This window comes from Sarcophilus harrisii, chromosome 4, assembly GCF_902635505.1.
Source record: "Sarcophilus harrisii chromosome 4, mSarHar1.11, whole genome shotgun sequence".
NCBI lineage: Eukaryota > Metazoa > Chordata > Mammalia > Dasyuromorphia > Dasyuridae > Sarcophilus > Sarcophilus harrisii.
This window is the reverse complement of record NC_045429.1, coordinates 411,916,451-411,933,166: the sequence shown is the minus strand read 5'-3', so window position 1 is coordinate 411,933,166 and position 16,716 is coordinate 411,916,451. Positions and strand designations below refer to the sequence as shown.

At 41.0% G+C, this 16,716-nt stretch overlaps 1 protein-coding gene across 5 annotated transcripts in view; it reads right to left on the bottom strand.

Moving 5' to 3' along the window:
* AHCYL1 (adenosylhomocysteinase like 1) overlaps positions 1–16,249 on the bottom strand; it is a 42,850-nt gene extending 26,601 nt beyond the window's left edge. The window contains exon 1 of one of the 5 annotated variants that reach the window (XM_031967237.1): positions 15,782–16,249. In XM_031967237.1, the coding sequence (XP_031823097.1) occupies positions 15,782–15,907 (126 nt within the window). In that variant the 5' untranslated portion in view covers positions 15,908–16,249. Of the gene's footprint in view, positions 1–15,114; positions 15,461–15,781 lie in introns of those variants that run through there. The other 4 variants (XM_031967236.1, XM_031967239.1, XM_031967238.1 and 1 more) reach the window with 4 other exon arrangements.
* Positions 16,250–16,716: the final 467 nt, after the last annotated feature.

Below are 16,716 nucleotides of genomic sequence, written 5' to 3'. Positions count from 1 at the left end.
AGAGCTTACATTTCCCTGGGGAAAACTGCAAATCCTGGAGCTCAGGATTTGAAAGGACCTCAAGTTTTCCTTCTGATAAGGTTATTGAGTAATCTTAGGCAAGTCATCTTGGTTTCCTCCCCTGTAAAAAGTAGGGCTTGGACTAGGTGGTCTTTGAAGACCCTCTACTAATTCTAGAGCTAAAATCTTATGATTCTTATTTTTTATTTCAATACTTTTTATTGAAATAATTTGATCAATACAATGATCAATCATTGATTCTGGGGGACAATGACAAAGAATGCGACTCACCTCCTAACAAAGAAGTGATGAACTACTATTCAGATAGGGCATCAATTTCTGGACATGGTCAATGTGAGAATTTTGTCCAGTTTGATCATGTTTATATCTTACAAGGGATTCCACTCCTCTACCTCCACTCCCTAACCCTGTGAGGAAAGAAGGGGAAATGGGGAAAAAAACAAATGTTTGGCAATTGAAAATGCTATTTTCAAAATAAAGTAAGGTCATCAAAGCCAGTTGAAAAGCCAGTCCTTGTCTCCCCAGTTTTCCTAGATCTAATATCTTGTTATAATGCCAAGTTACATGATGTTTTTTCAGAAATGGTTCGCCCATGTAACTTGGCCCTACAATAGAATAACTTTAATAGCACTAATTATTGCCATCAAGAGATACCTACACCCTAAGCCAGGTATCAATTTACCTCTCAAGAATGTACCAATTTAATAAGGTTTTTATACATTTTCAAAGAGTATCTCCATAAAGTGCTTTGCAAATCTTAAAGCCTTACCTACGAGAGCATTCTGGAAAGTTGGTGAAATAGGTTAGAAAACTTTTGGCTCTCCAAATTTTCTCCACAAAAAAAGACAGAACATCATCTCAGAGTGAGTGTAGAATAACAAAAATAAATAGGAATGAGGGGTAATGCAGTTGTCCTCCTAAGACACCATGAGAAGAATCCAGGAAAGACTAGAGTTCCAGAGGCAAAGGTTTGGCCAGAGTAAAAGGGGTGAATGGCTAAGAAGCAAAAAATTGAAGGATCTTACACACGAAGGACACCAACCCCAGCTATGTTGAGTAAGTACGGTTCTGGATTGTGGCTCTGGAGGAAAAGGAGCTAGCCCACACCTGCAGTAGCAGAGGGGTGGAAATCCTGCTAGCTGTGGGCACTTGCAAAAGAGCAGAGTCTCTGGTCTTAGTACCAGGGCAGAGAGGATAGCTGGTGTTTGCTCAGTCACAGAGAGAATGAATAGAAGGAACAAGAATAAACACACAGCATAGCGTGGCTGAGGGCCCTAGACGTGGACTACAGGGTAGAGAAGAGTGCCCAAGATTGAACCCTAGGGTCACAATTTAGAATATAAGAGTAAGAGGAACCTGAGATTTGGAACATCATTCCCCACATTTCCAGAGTGGAGAAATAGAGAATCAGAAACTTAAGCAAATAATCCCGTGAAGGGGCAAAGCCAAGATAGCAAAGTAAAGGCAGAAAATAATTTCTTGAATACTACAGGGCAAAGGGAAAAGAATGTCCTCATAAGTCATTAAGAAATAATAAAACAAAATCAAAAGAATGAAAAAATAGAAAAGAATGTATAACATTTCATCCTATGTAGAGATCAGCTGCTACCTGCCTACAATCTATTAAGCAAGGGAGACAGTTTAACTTTCCATTTTTCCTGAATTTAAATCCAGTACTTTTTTTTGGTACACTATCCTTTTTCCTGGCCAGATTCCTCACTTGTAAAAATAAGTATGTAATTGTGCATATTTCATGGAAGGGTTGTGAAAATCAGATGACACTGTATCAAGCCCTTTGCAATTCTATATGCTACAAATGTTACAAGTTAGCTATTGCTACCACCTGAAGTCTGAGATCCTCTGGAGTCACCTGATAAAGATCAGCATTTCTCACTAGAGAAATCTTTTAAAATGATGTTTTAAAAGAAAACAATGAAGTTATCTACTCCAAATTAAGCAACTTCAAAACATAAATTGCAGAAATGAGAGACCTTTTTATTCTATGAGTCTAAAAAGTTTAAAGTAGCATCCCCATGGTATGGAAGAGAAAACATTAGTTCCAAAGTCAGAGATCCCAAGTTTAAATCCTATGTCTGCCATTTACTACCTCTGGGCATTGGTGATTCATTAAACCTCTCTGGATCTCAGTTTCTTCATCTGTAAAATAAGAAAGTAGAAGATTTATCCCCAGGCCCTCTGCTCTCCTTACTCCCTTCCCTCCACCCCTTCAACCTTGTGGTTTTCTGGGAAGGGAATAGAAACAATTGTACCCAAATGCCCTCTGTAGGCTTGTTTTCCCCCCAAAAGACTTTTGGCCTTGACACATAGTAAGCATGTAACTATCTGTGAGCATGGAAAATTCCACTTGGTCCTTAAAATCCAGAAACCAGAAGATGCCTGAAATAAATGCCTAAAATTGGACTGAAGAAGGTGATAAGGAGGGGTGGATATCATACTGAGTCTTCAATTTCCAAATTTGATTTGGTCTTTCTATAGAATTCTCCTTCACAAGCTCCAAACTGAATTTAATCTATACTGTTTCTATGGTACATCACACACTGGAATAAGCCCACTCTTTCAAGATATCCATTAGCCCTTCCACAGGCATACAAATATTTATACTAATAAGGCAAATTTTCTCAGATTAACCAGTTTTTCAAACTGTTTTTAGTAAGTGTGGGGCAGGGACTGAGAAAAAAAATGACAACCTCGAGCAATACTTCATACCGCGTCTTTTGAACATTATATGTATGTCCAAGGGCAAAAGAAACACTGTCCTTGTTCATTCTCCAAACTAAGAAGAAACTTCCTTCTCTGTACCCTCAATATACACTGGCCCTTTATACACATGGTGAAAAGGATTAGATGGGTTATCTCTGGCTTGAGTGAATTACCACCCATCCTAGACTCTTCATCTTCAGTCGGTCTCTTAGATTCAGCAAGGTTCTCACTCAGGGCCGTAAGAATTCTATAGCTGAAAGCCATTAATTCCAGACTGCTCTCCACATCACAAGGATGCTACAGCATGTCTTACTGAGTGGAAAACTAAAGGGGAAAACATTGTTGGATAGAGTGAGATTGTCAAAGTCATTCATTCTTCTCCTTTGGGAAAAATCTTCTCCTTTTACAGACTCCAAAGGTCTCAAAGCCCACCAATGTAGTACCTGTACTATAACCTTTGGGCAAAATTTTACCCAATTTCTGGAAAAGGATTTCATGTTAGTAACTATGGCCTAATCTAAAACCTCTACTTTAGTAAAGAAATTGGGGAGAGGAGGAAGGGGCAAGGATACCAGAGAACTAATTCTACCTGCCAGAAACAGATAACACACCTACCCAAAAAGATTTAAAAGAACATTACTGGAAGTATGTCTAAGAGAGACCCAAGACTATATTCATAATAACTCAATCCAAATTCAGTAAGAATTGGCAAGGTGAACTCATTCCAAACATGCCCTGTACTCAGTTAATCCTCTCCCTGTGGAGCCAGAAGAGAATGTGCAGAATTTTGAACCCCTACTTGACAGGCTGGAGGGGCTCCTTTGGCTGACTGGCAGGGCTAAGACATATCCTTTTCACAAACTTCCAGATCCAAATAACATAATTAAGAAATGTTTCCCAAATGGATGTTCTTTATCTAGTCTTTGGGTTTAGCACTCCTTTATCACTCACTGCTTAACCAAGATTTATTATGCCCAATGTATTTACAATTGGCAGATAAGTAAATCACCCAGAATATTCATGTTTCTCCTCAGGAAAGCCTGGCATAGGGATGCCCATAGGGTCAGTCACTTCCAGTTTCCTTTTTCCCCAGCATTATAATACAGTTTTGTTATAATCAGAACATCATGTTCCCTACCAGTTTAGTCTCTTTTCTATTGCAACCTGGAATAAACAGATTCTACAGCAGCCACAAGCCTGTTACCAAGGCCACTGTATTGATCAATGTAATTAACATTCACAATTCATCCAGTCCAGCACCACAGGACAGCTGGACTGTCCTCCACGAGATGTGAATTTGGAACTTTCGTGTTCTGCCTGCTCAAAGATCTGGTTCCCAGACACTAGACATTGAACAGTATTCTCCAACTTGGATGCCACCTGGATACAGAGAAGGAACTCAAGTACACATCTGCCAATTGTGAAGGAAAGTACTGAGTTCTTCTTCCAAAGCAGAAATACCATTCACTCCCTCCAAGTGCTACTTGTATCACATACAAAAGGCAAAACAAAATAAAAACTGACAAAATAACACCCCCCAAAAAAATCTTTCAGTATCAAATCCTTGACACTTAGCCCTTGTCCAAGATAGGAATTGGTCCATCAACCAAAATATTGCTGATCTTAAAAAAATGTTTATCAAAGACATCCAAAGCATACAACAGTTTAACCATCATGATCAGGATTCGTCTACAAATGTGATAGTTGCTGTACAAGTTTGTTCATCTAAGCACTTCTGGCCAGTTATGCAAAAGTAGCCATTTCTATGTTCCTTGACCAAAATACTCTCTAAGAGGTAAAGCTGCTCCACCAATTCCAGAACACTAGTTACTTTTCTCCCAGATCTACTTCCCCCACCCCACCCACTTGAATTTAAGAGCATTTATTACCAATCTTCAAATTCTCCTTTGTATCTAGGGAGGATCAAATGTATGATCTCCCCAGTGCTGGATGTCATCCTCCAAAAGAAAATCCAAATTGCTTTCCATAATATGCTGGGTGTTAATACTTTCAAAGGCACAGAGAAACTGAACTACTTCCTGTCCTCTAGCAGGATATAATACATGCTTTAGCCATTTGAAAATTTACAGGACTCTCATCTTATGTAGTTCATGGCAATTTATACCTATCACTCAATCAACAAGTATATATTAAATACGCCATACACTGTGCTAGGTGTTGGAGATACCAATACAAAGAACACAATAATTCCTACTCCCCAAACAGTAAAATTTTATTATTTTTTAATGTGTAAAAGAGATTAGGAGTGAGCCAATTTCAGGGATAATATAGCCAAGTCTAATTCCATGGAAGACCACATATAGTTGTAAAAACTGAAGACTAGGAAAAAATAGTTGAAATCATAAGATTTAGATACATATGGGAAAAACCAAAAGTCAAGCAAGAAGATACTATTATACTACTTCTGAGATGAAAAAGCAAAAATATTTTATCTGTTCATTTTCTTTTAGTACAGTGAATCTGCCACATTTATAATCTAAATCCAACGATCTCATAAAAAGGAGCAATGCTAAGGTAGCAATAAAAAGCAACTTCAAATAAAGTCCTGCTGAAATATTAGCACCAGCACACCTTCAGTTCCTGAGCTGAACCCTAAAGAAATTTCTAATGAGAGCCCTGGGAAATTGAGAACAATCCCAAAGGTACAGCAAAGACATGGAATACTTCACTAGTGTCCATTGGAGGCCTGAAAGACAAAACACAGAATGATTTTCATTCTCACACCCAGGAGCAATGATTTTAAGACCTACAAGTGAGTAATTATATGGCTTTGGAGTCTTTTTAGAGAATCAAAAGCAAGTGAGTTTTAGATGCCTTCCATTAGGTTAGGAAGGTACTCATATAGCCACATACATATAGATATATACATAAGTATATAGACACATGTTCAAAGACGTATACATATATACAGAGAGATAGGTAAACAGACAGACAAGCAAGTACAAGATACGGAGATGCAATCCTAACTGGTAAAGAAAACGACCAAGGATGAAGTTAAAGATCTTTAAAATACTAAAACGAGTTTCAGAAGATTCATATCATCATAAGTATACAAGCTTAGCAAGATTTCAACTGATGCCAATCTTTTGTGGATTCAAAGAAAGAAACAAAAAATATAGAGGTAACAGGGGTTGCTCCAGCTAGTCAGCTTTTCAGGTTGTATGAAACCCTGTCTCATGCAAGTCTATGAGGGAACAGTGTGGAACAGTGAGCAGTCCAAACCTCCTCCTGTTTAAGCTTCATTTCCTTTGCACAACCGAGCTCACACTACAGCTCTAAAAAGAAACTAGCCAGAACTGGAATGGGAAGGCACAAAGCACTCCTCCAGGTCAAGTGACAGAGTCATTCTGGCAGGGAAACAAGTCATTTGTCTGGCAGGCCCTCATGATGTGAAAGGGAGAGGGACAAGGACTCCCTCTGGATAGGCTAGTAGTCATTTTAACATACTTCTGCTTATTATTTCCTCAAATCCTCCTCTACAACTATGAATGCCATATTAAATCTGTAGTTGTCAAGTTTTTTTTTTTTCATTTTGTATACTATTGGGCAATAAATATTTATTATTTATATCAGTTCTATACCTCAGGTTGTTCCAACTAATAAACTGAAGCTAAGATAGCAGTTTCCTGATATAAAAATAAAGACAGTATGGCTCATCAGATAGACAGCAGGCCTTGGAGGCAGGATGACCTGGATTCAAGTTCTGCCTTGAACTGATCCTAGGCAGGTCATCTGACCTTTCAGTTTGGGGTACTTCTCCAACAGTTGCAGAGAAGGTGCTCATCTATCTGCACTGATTAAGGACATTTCCTCACCAAGAGTTCCCTAAAACCAGGAAATCACAGGTATAGTTGAAAATAAGATATCATCAAGAATGCCTTCAAGATAAGGAATAGGGAGAGAAATACAAAGTAATCAAAATGCTACAGGGCAGAACATGCAGGTGAATTTGAAAACAGAAGCATAAACTATGAAACTGTCAAAGACAGATTCCTAAAGCAAGAAATATTTTAAAAGTAATTAATTCTTTGAGCTGTAATTAATTGTTCTTTGAGGAAGAAAACAGGGTAACTAGAAGAAAGGGGGAGGGAGGGAATACATGTTATAAGGATGACATAAAAGATGAATTCACATCCCAAATACTTTTTGGAGTAACTATATAATTCATGAATTATGAAAACAAGAAAACACAGTTCATTAGTCCAATAAAAAGTTCTTGCTGCAACCAAGTCCTGATACTGGCAATCTATGTTATGCCTGCCTGAACTACTCCCCATTTTTATTGTTCAAGGGAATTACATGACCCTTTTCCACCCACAGGTGTCTAAGTTCTATGCTTCATACTCTCCTCAGCACCATCAAGTTTGCTGTCAGGAACACAAAGTTACTAGAACAATTCTGCTTTGTATATTTCAGAAATGTTTAAGTAGATAGAAATAGAGAAAATAAGGATGGGCAGGAAAGGACTATCAAAAAGAAACAAAGAAGGAGGGCCAAAAAGCAAAATGACGATGGAGATGAGTGGGCCAAAGTGGAAAGTGGTGACTAGGAAGTGATCAAAGAAGTGCCTACTACTGATAGTGATGGGGAGGCAGTCAGTGCTTAATCCTTCACAAAATCTGAGGTCCATGATTTTATAGGTTTGAATTCTCTCTTCAATCAATATATCACAAGTGCTCCAATACTTGGCAGATGGTTTTCCAGAATTGCCTGAATCAGATCAATTCATCAACCTGTGGCCAACTCGGTGATGAGTTTCTTTGTACTTCCTAGGCTGGTCGTCACATGCCAATCAATAAAAGAGGCATCACCATGGCAACCAAAAGTTAACAGTTAAACTGTAGATGTGTTTTGACCAGAGTCCAATGAAACTATCTTATTCTGGAATCAAAGGCTTATCCTAAAGCAATCAATAGACGGCATTAGCTTTATGGCTGCCACATTATACCACTAATTTGTACTCAACTTGGACAAATATCTAGCCATGCTTGCCCCTGCCTGTACTTGTGAAATTGACTTTTTTAAAACCAAGTGTAAGAATTTACATTTAGCACTACTGAATTTCACCTTATCAGATTATACTCAATACTCAAGTCTGTCAAGATGGTTTTGAATCCTAACTCTGTCATCCAGTATTAAGTCATCCCTCCTGTTTGTGTAAACCGTACATTTAAAATGCTTTTTATCTAAGTCAATAAGCCCATGGCTAAGCATAGGTCTGAGATCCTCAACTGGACACTCAAAAAAAGACACAGAACTATTACCTATACTTGGAATCAGGTTATTCAACAGTTTAGTTAATAACTTAGTTGTGTGTATCTGTGGAGAAGTTACATCTGGATGGCAACTTAGAAATCGCCCAGTCCAAAATCCTCATTTTACAAACATGAAAACTGAGGTCTGTAGAGGTTAAAGGATCTGCCCAGAGTCTGTAGCAAAGTTGATAGCAGGATTTCAACTAGAACTCATATCTCTTAGGGAATTCCTTTCAGTGCTGCAGAGGCTCTAGGGTCCAGGACTTGAAGGAGATCATGGCCCTGTTAATTAACCTTCTACTTAAATGAGGATGAAATAGATGGCTTTTGAGGTCCCTTCCCAATTTAGATCTCCTCACTACACTACATCCCAGCTGCTTTCCTCATAAAATGCAAGTTCCTCTTAGAAGGACTAGGATCAATGAATATTTATTGACTGATTTATATGAAACACTTTTGGGAGAGTATATAGCTTATCAGAGAGTCAGCTGCTATGCATTTATTAAGCATCTACGACAATGGTTCTCAAAGTATGATCTAGAGAATCCTGGGGACCTCTGAAACCCTTTTAGAGGAGTCTACAAATTCAAAAATAGTTTTTATTTCCAATATGGTAAATGTTTATAAATATAACCCAGATAAACAAAAATGCTTTGGAGAGAGCCTCAATAGTTTTTAATAGGATAAAGATACTGAAAACAATATATCACGTACTATGCCAAGCACTAGAAATACAAAAAGAGGCAAAATACAATCCTTGCCCTCGAGAAGCTCACAATCTAATAGAGAAAACAGGCAAACAAACATATGCTAACAAGCTATATACAAGTGAAAGGGAAAACACTAAAAGAATGAGGAAAGATATCCTAAAGGTAGAATTTTAACTTAGACTTGAAGGAAGCTAGGAAGCAGAGATGAGGAAGGATAGCATACTAGGGATGGAGGACAGCGGAGAAATGCCCCAAGTTGAAAATTGGATCGTCTTATCTTTTTGTCATTCTTGAAGATGAACATGATATTAGAGAGGTGATGCCATTTCGTCCAAATGAAATGGATTTAAGTGAGAGACAATTGTGCAAAGCCACCAGACTTTGTACCTCCAGAGCTATTTGGTCAGTGACAAGATATAGATAAGGACCAGTAGAGATGGGCCTGCAGTTAGGAATCACTAGAATGACTGAACAATGGAGGAGTAGAGAGGGAGTATAAGAATACTGGAAAGGGAAGAGGTTAAAAAGAATTTTGAATACCAAATAGTCAAGCTTTCTGGCTGAGAATAAAAAAAATTAGATATTAAAGCACCAGCCCTGAAGTCAAAAGGACCCAAGTTCAAATCTGGTTTCAGACACTTAACATTTCCTAGCTATGTGACCCTAAGCAAGTCACTTAACCCCAGTTGCCTCAGCCAAAAGAGAGAGAGAGAGAGAGAGAGAGAGAGAGATTTTATGTAATTTACTGAATTAATCTATTATTGGAAAGAAGGATCTTCAATAATTGTACAGAACAACCAATTACTGACCCTTGTCACAGATAAAAATCAAAAATAGAAATAGACTCTAAGAAGAAAGATCAGCAACACTCCTATCACATCATTTCTGGATAGAAGACATCTAAGAATTACAGAGGCTTTACACATAGAAACATCAATCTGAGATGTAGCTCTGTGAAAGCCAGTAGAATTCATTAAGAAAAACTAGCAAATTAAACCTTAATGACATTCTGGATTATACCCACCAGTCTAACACACATATGCCACTTAGTAGGTTCAAATCTGGTCATTTTCAGAAGATAGTTAGTTGACTCTATTGATAAACTAAGATAGAATGCCATATAGGTAAATAGTCTATTCAGGGAGTCACTTTTGTCTCTCCTTCCAAAACACATCAGATTTACAACACAAAGTATTAATCAGATTTGTTTTTACAAATGTTTAGAAATTATGAATACAGAAAAGACAGTGGGGCACATATTCCAAGCCAATCATACCCTGCCCATTTTTTAAAGAACATTTTAGTCTTGAATTCTGAGGTTAACTGCCTCAGCCCCAGTCACTGCTGGACCAAAGAAATCTGAATGAGTCCAGAAACATCGTCATCTAATATTGGGAGTTGTTTCTAAGAGACCCAAATTTCAAAATTCAAAAATCTATCCAAATTTCAAAGATAAACATAACCACCATGTCTATCTAACTTGTCCCTCTGCCCTGACAATTACACCAACTATTTAAGAAACCAGAGCAAGAATGTGAAATTATAGATCTGTTCATTTTTATACTGTACCTGTGAAAAGTTGTGGTTTGATCCATGACTGCTACAGAAAAAACACAACTTTAGATTTTTACTAGTCCCAGAAGTACTCCCATCTCCTAAGGGACTTCAGAACTAAAGACTTGAGTACTATCTGGTTTCACTAATATTACTAGGTATAGAATCATAGAAAAGCTGTTGGTGAAAAATGGCTACAAGCATCTGTTTTAGGGTTCAATTCAATATTTAATACTTCCTGTGAACAGATACAAATTTAGATTAAAAAATAGTCCCTGACCTCATATACCTTACAATCTAATAGAAGGAATATGATAATAACCACTGAATTGGTATGTCACTTGATAATTATATCATAAAGGTACAGAGCAAAGTACTATGTGAGGTCCAAGCAAGATCATTCTCAATAGAGATCAGATAAGATTTCATTGAGAAGTTGGTGTTTGAACTGGGTTGTAAAGGAATTCAACAGGCAAAAGGAGTACATTTCAGAGCAAAGGCATGTGGGAAAGTATAGGCCTTATTCAGAGACAAAAAAGCCATCCAGTTGGCTGTAGTATATTTGGAAAAGAGAGTAACAAGAGATAGGGCAGAAAAAGTAATGTAAGATTGTGCAGAGCTTAGAATAATGAACTTGACTGGATCATTGATAAGGGAAAGTGTTGCCTTTGGAATAGAGGGGCATATCCAGATTTCTATTTTAATATTTAATAACTGGCTTTTACAAAGCACGCACAAGTTTGTCAAGAGCTTCCCATACATTCTTTGAGTTGAACCATACAATGATCCTGTGTTGTAGGGCTCTACAAGCTCAAGCCCCCTTTCCACAAATGAAGAAAGAGGCTTACAAAAGTGAAATGACTTGCCAAAGTCACATAGCTACAATTAAGTATCAGGATTTGAATACAGATATTTCTGTTTCCAAGTTCCGCATACTATTTTCTATTTTACACTCCTGTTTTAAAACCCTATAATATGCAAAATATAAAAACATAAAAGTATAAAGCAAAAGCTGGGGATATAATCATTTTTTAAATGACCGTCCCTTCTCACAAAGAATTCACATTCTGCTAGAGGACATAAAATATATATGTTATTTTTTGCCTTATCACAATCTGCTTTATATAAGAGAGAATTGCCCCAAAGTTCAGGAAAACTGAGCCTTGATAGAAAAGAATGATAAAAGGTAGGCATAAAGAAAAGGTGGTTCATAGAAACAGAGGACACAGAATATAGTGTACTGTGTTTGAAGAATAACTGGAAGTCCACTGGCTAGAGCCAAGAAGGACATGAAGAGAAAATGATATGAAATAACACTAGGAAAGTATGCTGGAGTATCAGGAACATTGGTCCACCAGTGGCATGGATGAGGGGAATGGAAAGAAACAGAAGAAGCAGGAAGACTTTTAAAGCTATTATAATAGTCAAAGTAGATGAAATGTAGATCTGTACTAGAGATGGGGGGAAGGAAGGAAAGGATGGATGTGGAAAAAAAAAGGTAAAAGCAGAATTATTTGGTGAATGATGATCTGAGAAACAACTGAAAGACTTCTAACATAATAGATATTAAGTACCACCAAATATTGTTAGCCCTACTTTACTGAAGGGGAGATACACAGGCTAAATGATCACCTAGCTAATAAGGTGATGAAAGCAGAACCCAAATACAACTCTCTGAAAGACATCAGCACCCTCTATACAATATCATGCTCTTGAATGAGAAAATAATTAAAGGAGGGTATCATGGACAGAAGTCATAAAATCTGCAAAGAAAATATGCTTGTTTTCACACATGTTGGCTTGAGTTAACTGTGGGATACCATTACGTCCTATAGGAAATTTTTATTAAATTAACCGTGCATAAAACATTATGCTAGACTATAAGTATATAAAGACAAATGTGAAAAGAACCTTGTTCTCAAGATTCACTACAGCAATAAAACATGAATGCAGATAAGTACACAGAAAGTAATCTGAAGAGAAAAGGTGGCTTTAACTGAGGGAGGTAGAGAAGCAAAGCTTCTTGCAGGAGGTATGAAGCTAAAATAAGCCTTAAAAAAAAAAGGAGGGGGATATAAATCTTGACAAGCAGAGACCTAACTTACGCAAATGCATGATGGCAGGAGATGGAATTGTTAACTTCAGGTACCACAGTCCAGCATAGTAAAAGCATGTGGAAAAATAATGTGAGATGTGGCTACCCAAAAAAAAAAGGATAGAAGCCAGCATCTTAAATATCTAAGTTTGCGTTTTATTGCAGGAAATCACTGAAAGCTTTTAAACAGGTGAAATTCAATTAGATCCATGCCTTAAAAAGATTAATGTAGAATTAACTAAAAAAGTAAAACAGGAAGCAGGAATCATTAAGGAACTTATTACAACATTCCAGGTGAGAGGTAACAAGTCTAAACTTGAAATATGTATGGTTTGAGAAATATTTTGTAGCTAGAATCATAGGGCTCTGTAAGTGATTGATTATAGGGAAGTAAGAGAAATTAGACTCAAGAATCACATGAAGTTAAGAACCTGGGTGATTGTAAAAGTGCTCTCCCCAAATCTGTGAGATTTGAAGCAAACCCCCCCTTTCCCCCTGGTGGTTAGCAAGAAAATGATGAATTCCAGTTGGGCAATATTGAATATGAAACTTTACTGACACAGGCAGGTAGGGATGTTGAGTAAGCAATTGGTGTTATAGGTCTGGAGTTCAGTAGAGATCAGATACTATATATTGGGAGTTATTAAAGAGATGGAAATTAAACCCTTGGTAATTGATGAGATTATCAAGGGAGAAAGTGTAAGTGAGAGGAGTTCCCAGGACAAAAGTCTTGAGGGGAGCCCATAGTAAATGATGAATCAGCAAAGATGCAGCGAGGAATCAAAGCAGATGGGGATAGAAAAAAATCCAGCTGTACAATACAGATATTTGGGAGTCTCTGTGCTGAAATTCTTAATAATTTTGTACCTTTTTCCCTCCATTTGAAGTCACAAAAGTTGATATGATCAAGGAATAGAATAAAAACAGAATCAAGGGCACATTCTTGGAGGAACATTCTTGTGGGAGTACCAGTTAGTAAGAAGATAAGGAACTACTGAGATAAGAGGTATCAGAAGTAGGAGAGTGTGGTATTTCTGAAACTAAAGAATGAGAAAGTTATACAGTACAACATAGTAAGCCAGCTGTGGTAAATCCTAAAGAAGGGTCAAGAACTGAAAACAGGCCATTGAATTTGGTAATTATTTTTATTATACAGCTTGTGTTCTTCTAGTTTTTCCAGAGACAAGGAAATAAAGTTATTCATACATGACAGGGGTACAAAAGTAACTCAGAGGCTGATGTAAAACTATGAAGCTCTGAACACCAGTACTGGACTTAGTATGTGACCTTGAACCAGTCCTCAACTGCTCCATTAACAAAACAAATGCTCCTGGTTATCTCTAGGGGAAGAATAATTAATCATCATAAAGCACTCAATGTTAAATATTTGCATAAAGGCTGAACAATAAAATTCAGAAAGGGCAAACTTAATGAGAACCATAAGGACATGTTTACAAGCACAACTAACCACATCCCTGGTGGAGACTGAGTAGCCTTTTACTAATGGATTAGGAGTCTCTAAAACCCAGAGCATTTAGCTTGGATCCCTAGGCTATGTATATGAGTAGCCATCCCTTTCGAGCATACTTTTTTCCAGTAAATATATCTGAAAATCACAAGTATAAGTGGCCCAGGTGAGCTTGCAGAAAATTAAAGATTCCTAGAGTGCCTGTCAGGTTAAAGGACACCACCACTGTGACAGCCATTCAAAGGCCCTAGTGGTGAAGGAGGCTGTAAGAAGTTGGGAGACCAAAGGAGGCACTGATACAAGGCTGCCAGCATGGAATTGTGCTGAGATCCAGAAGACCTGGGCTATAACATCAGACCCACCAATAAGTAGCTGGATGACTTTTCCTAAGTTTCCTCCTCTGCAAAGTGAGGGGGTTGAACTAGATGAGCTCTAAATTCTCTTCTAGCTTTATAATTCTAAGGTACTTCCACAGCTTTATCACTGACTCATCTCAAAGCTTAACTAAAAATAAAGATTCTATTTGTAAAAGGACAGTCACTCATACGAATAATACAGAATACAAAGGGTTACAACCTCATAGAACATTGGCTCCCAGAGATCACAAAGAATAACTCCCTCAATCCTTTTTTTAAAGAAAACATAGGCTTTCCCGGGATAAGATTTTTTTGGAGAACAGATAATAGCATACACAATGGAGGCTTTGTGCTTCTTCGATTGCTGAATTGTAAAATAGAATTCCTCCAAAAACATAAAATGGGAAAGCTCACTCCCTTAAACAGGATTAGGTGCAGAAACCTCAGAAGCTACTATCTAGTATTGCTGCAACCCAGCTTTGCTGAGCTTATGCAAGCACTGCAGCCCGTGGAAGGTGATAAGTAGAGAGAGCCTGGGAACATTTTTGTCTTTATAAGGGAGCTGAAGCCTTGACTTGGGCTCCATTAGCCTCAGAATGTCACCTCTCTTCTGCGCATCTTCTTTTGCTTTGAGGTCAGGGTGTTGAGGGCAAAGTCAAGCCACCGCTCTCCTATATCAGCACCCCCGATCCTTCTAAATCTGAATTAATTGCCCTAAAAACCCACGGATTTAACCCGAGTTAAAACAAGGCAGCGTCCTTTGAGTTCAAGCCACAACGCAAAACAAACTCGATAAATATTCCATTTGTTCGGCCTCCATTAGTGCAAGAGGGGGTAGTCATGCCCCGGCGCCCACCTCTGCGATCCCCCGCCCCTCCCACTCCCCGCTCTCCGAGACAGAAAGTGGGCTCACCCTGCACCCGCGACAGGCTCTGTGGTTACCAAGACTAAACGTTCATTCCATGTACCATCGGAGTAAGCAGCAGAATGCAGTCGGGGGGATGGTACCTAGTCTCTCTCCTCTCCGAGCGCTGCTCCCCATTACCTTCGCCTTAACGCAAGAGCACGGTGGGTGCGAGGGGTCTTCAGCCTTCCCGCGGGCTACCCCGCCAGGAACCCGGGACAGAGGGATTAGCAGCGTCCGCCGTCCAGCCCTCCCCCCACAAAGCGCAACGCCGCCGGGGATTACCTACGCCTGAATAGGAAGGTCAGCGCGGCAGCCTCCCAAGCCAGTGTAGGCGCGGCGGGGCAAGAGGCTAACGCAGACGGACGCGCTCTCCGTCCGCCCCACCCCCATCCCCGCAGCCCCCGGCCCAGGCAAGTCGGCCACGAACGTGGAACCCGACCTAGGGAGCTTGGAGCGGACTGCCGCGGGGTATCGAGGTTCCACGGAGAGCGACGGGGAGCAAGGGACAAAGCCAGCGAAGGGACAATGGGCTGCGAGCGAACGAGCGAGGCCCGGGCCGGTGGCGCGGCTGGCGGCCCGCACACGTCAGCGCCGGGGGCCCTGGCTGCGTCACCCCGAGCTCCCCCGGCTCCGGGCCCGGCGCGCTCCCCCCCGGGCCCGCCCGCCCCCGCACCTTCTTGGGCGCCTTGGTGACGGTGGCCATGAACGAGTACTTCTCGGCGTCCTCCTTCTCCTTGGCCTGCTTCCGCTCCTCGCCGACCCCGGCCACGGGCAGCGGCATCGCATCCGGCACCGACATGCCGGCCGCTGGCCCGCGGTCCCCGTTCGCTCCTCACGCCGCCCCCGGCCCTCGGGCCTCGGGCCTGCCCGTGAGCGGGGCCGCCCAGAGCTGCCGCTGCCGCGAGGCTGGGCGGACACCGGAGCCCGGGGCTCGGCGAAGCGGTCGCTGAGGTGGCGGAGCCGGCGCCCCGTTTGCTCCGCGGCGCCCGGCCAGCTACAGAAGCGGCGCGCTCCGCTCGGCCCGCGCCACCTCCGCCGCACGCTCGCGCCAAGCACGCAAGTACGCACTGTCAGGGCAGAGGCCGCCGGGGGCGCGTCAAGAACTGGCAGCCCTCGGGAGCCGGCGCCGAGGGGGAGGGAGGGGAAAGGCTCCCCGGCAGCGCGTGACGCCAACACGCTCGCGCCCGACGCTAAAAACCGCTCCCCGGCTCCGCCTCCTGCTTCTCTTCCCTTCCCCCCGGCGGCAGTTGGGGCACTCGGAGGAGAGGGCTGAACTGATTGTGAAGAAGCACCAGGTGGCGCGCTGAGCCCTTGCAGGAGCGCCTTGCACGGGGCTGGGGGGAGAGTTGCGTGCACGTGTCCACAAGTCCCCCAGGCTGGGGCGAGCTAAGCCTTGTGCTGGGAGCCAGAGATTCCTTCCAGGCTCGGGAGAAGTGCCAGCCTGCCCGGGCCCTCCCTCCCCCTAGGCATGCCAGTTTCGGGAAGTCCATCCATCAATCAAGTAGCAATTATTGAGCGCCTTTAGCATGCCAGACCTTTAGTCAGGCGCTGCAGATTAGAACCACGGCAGCCCTGCCCTCCAGCGGCTTACAGGCTTTGGGGAAGTTA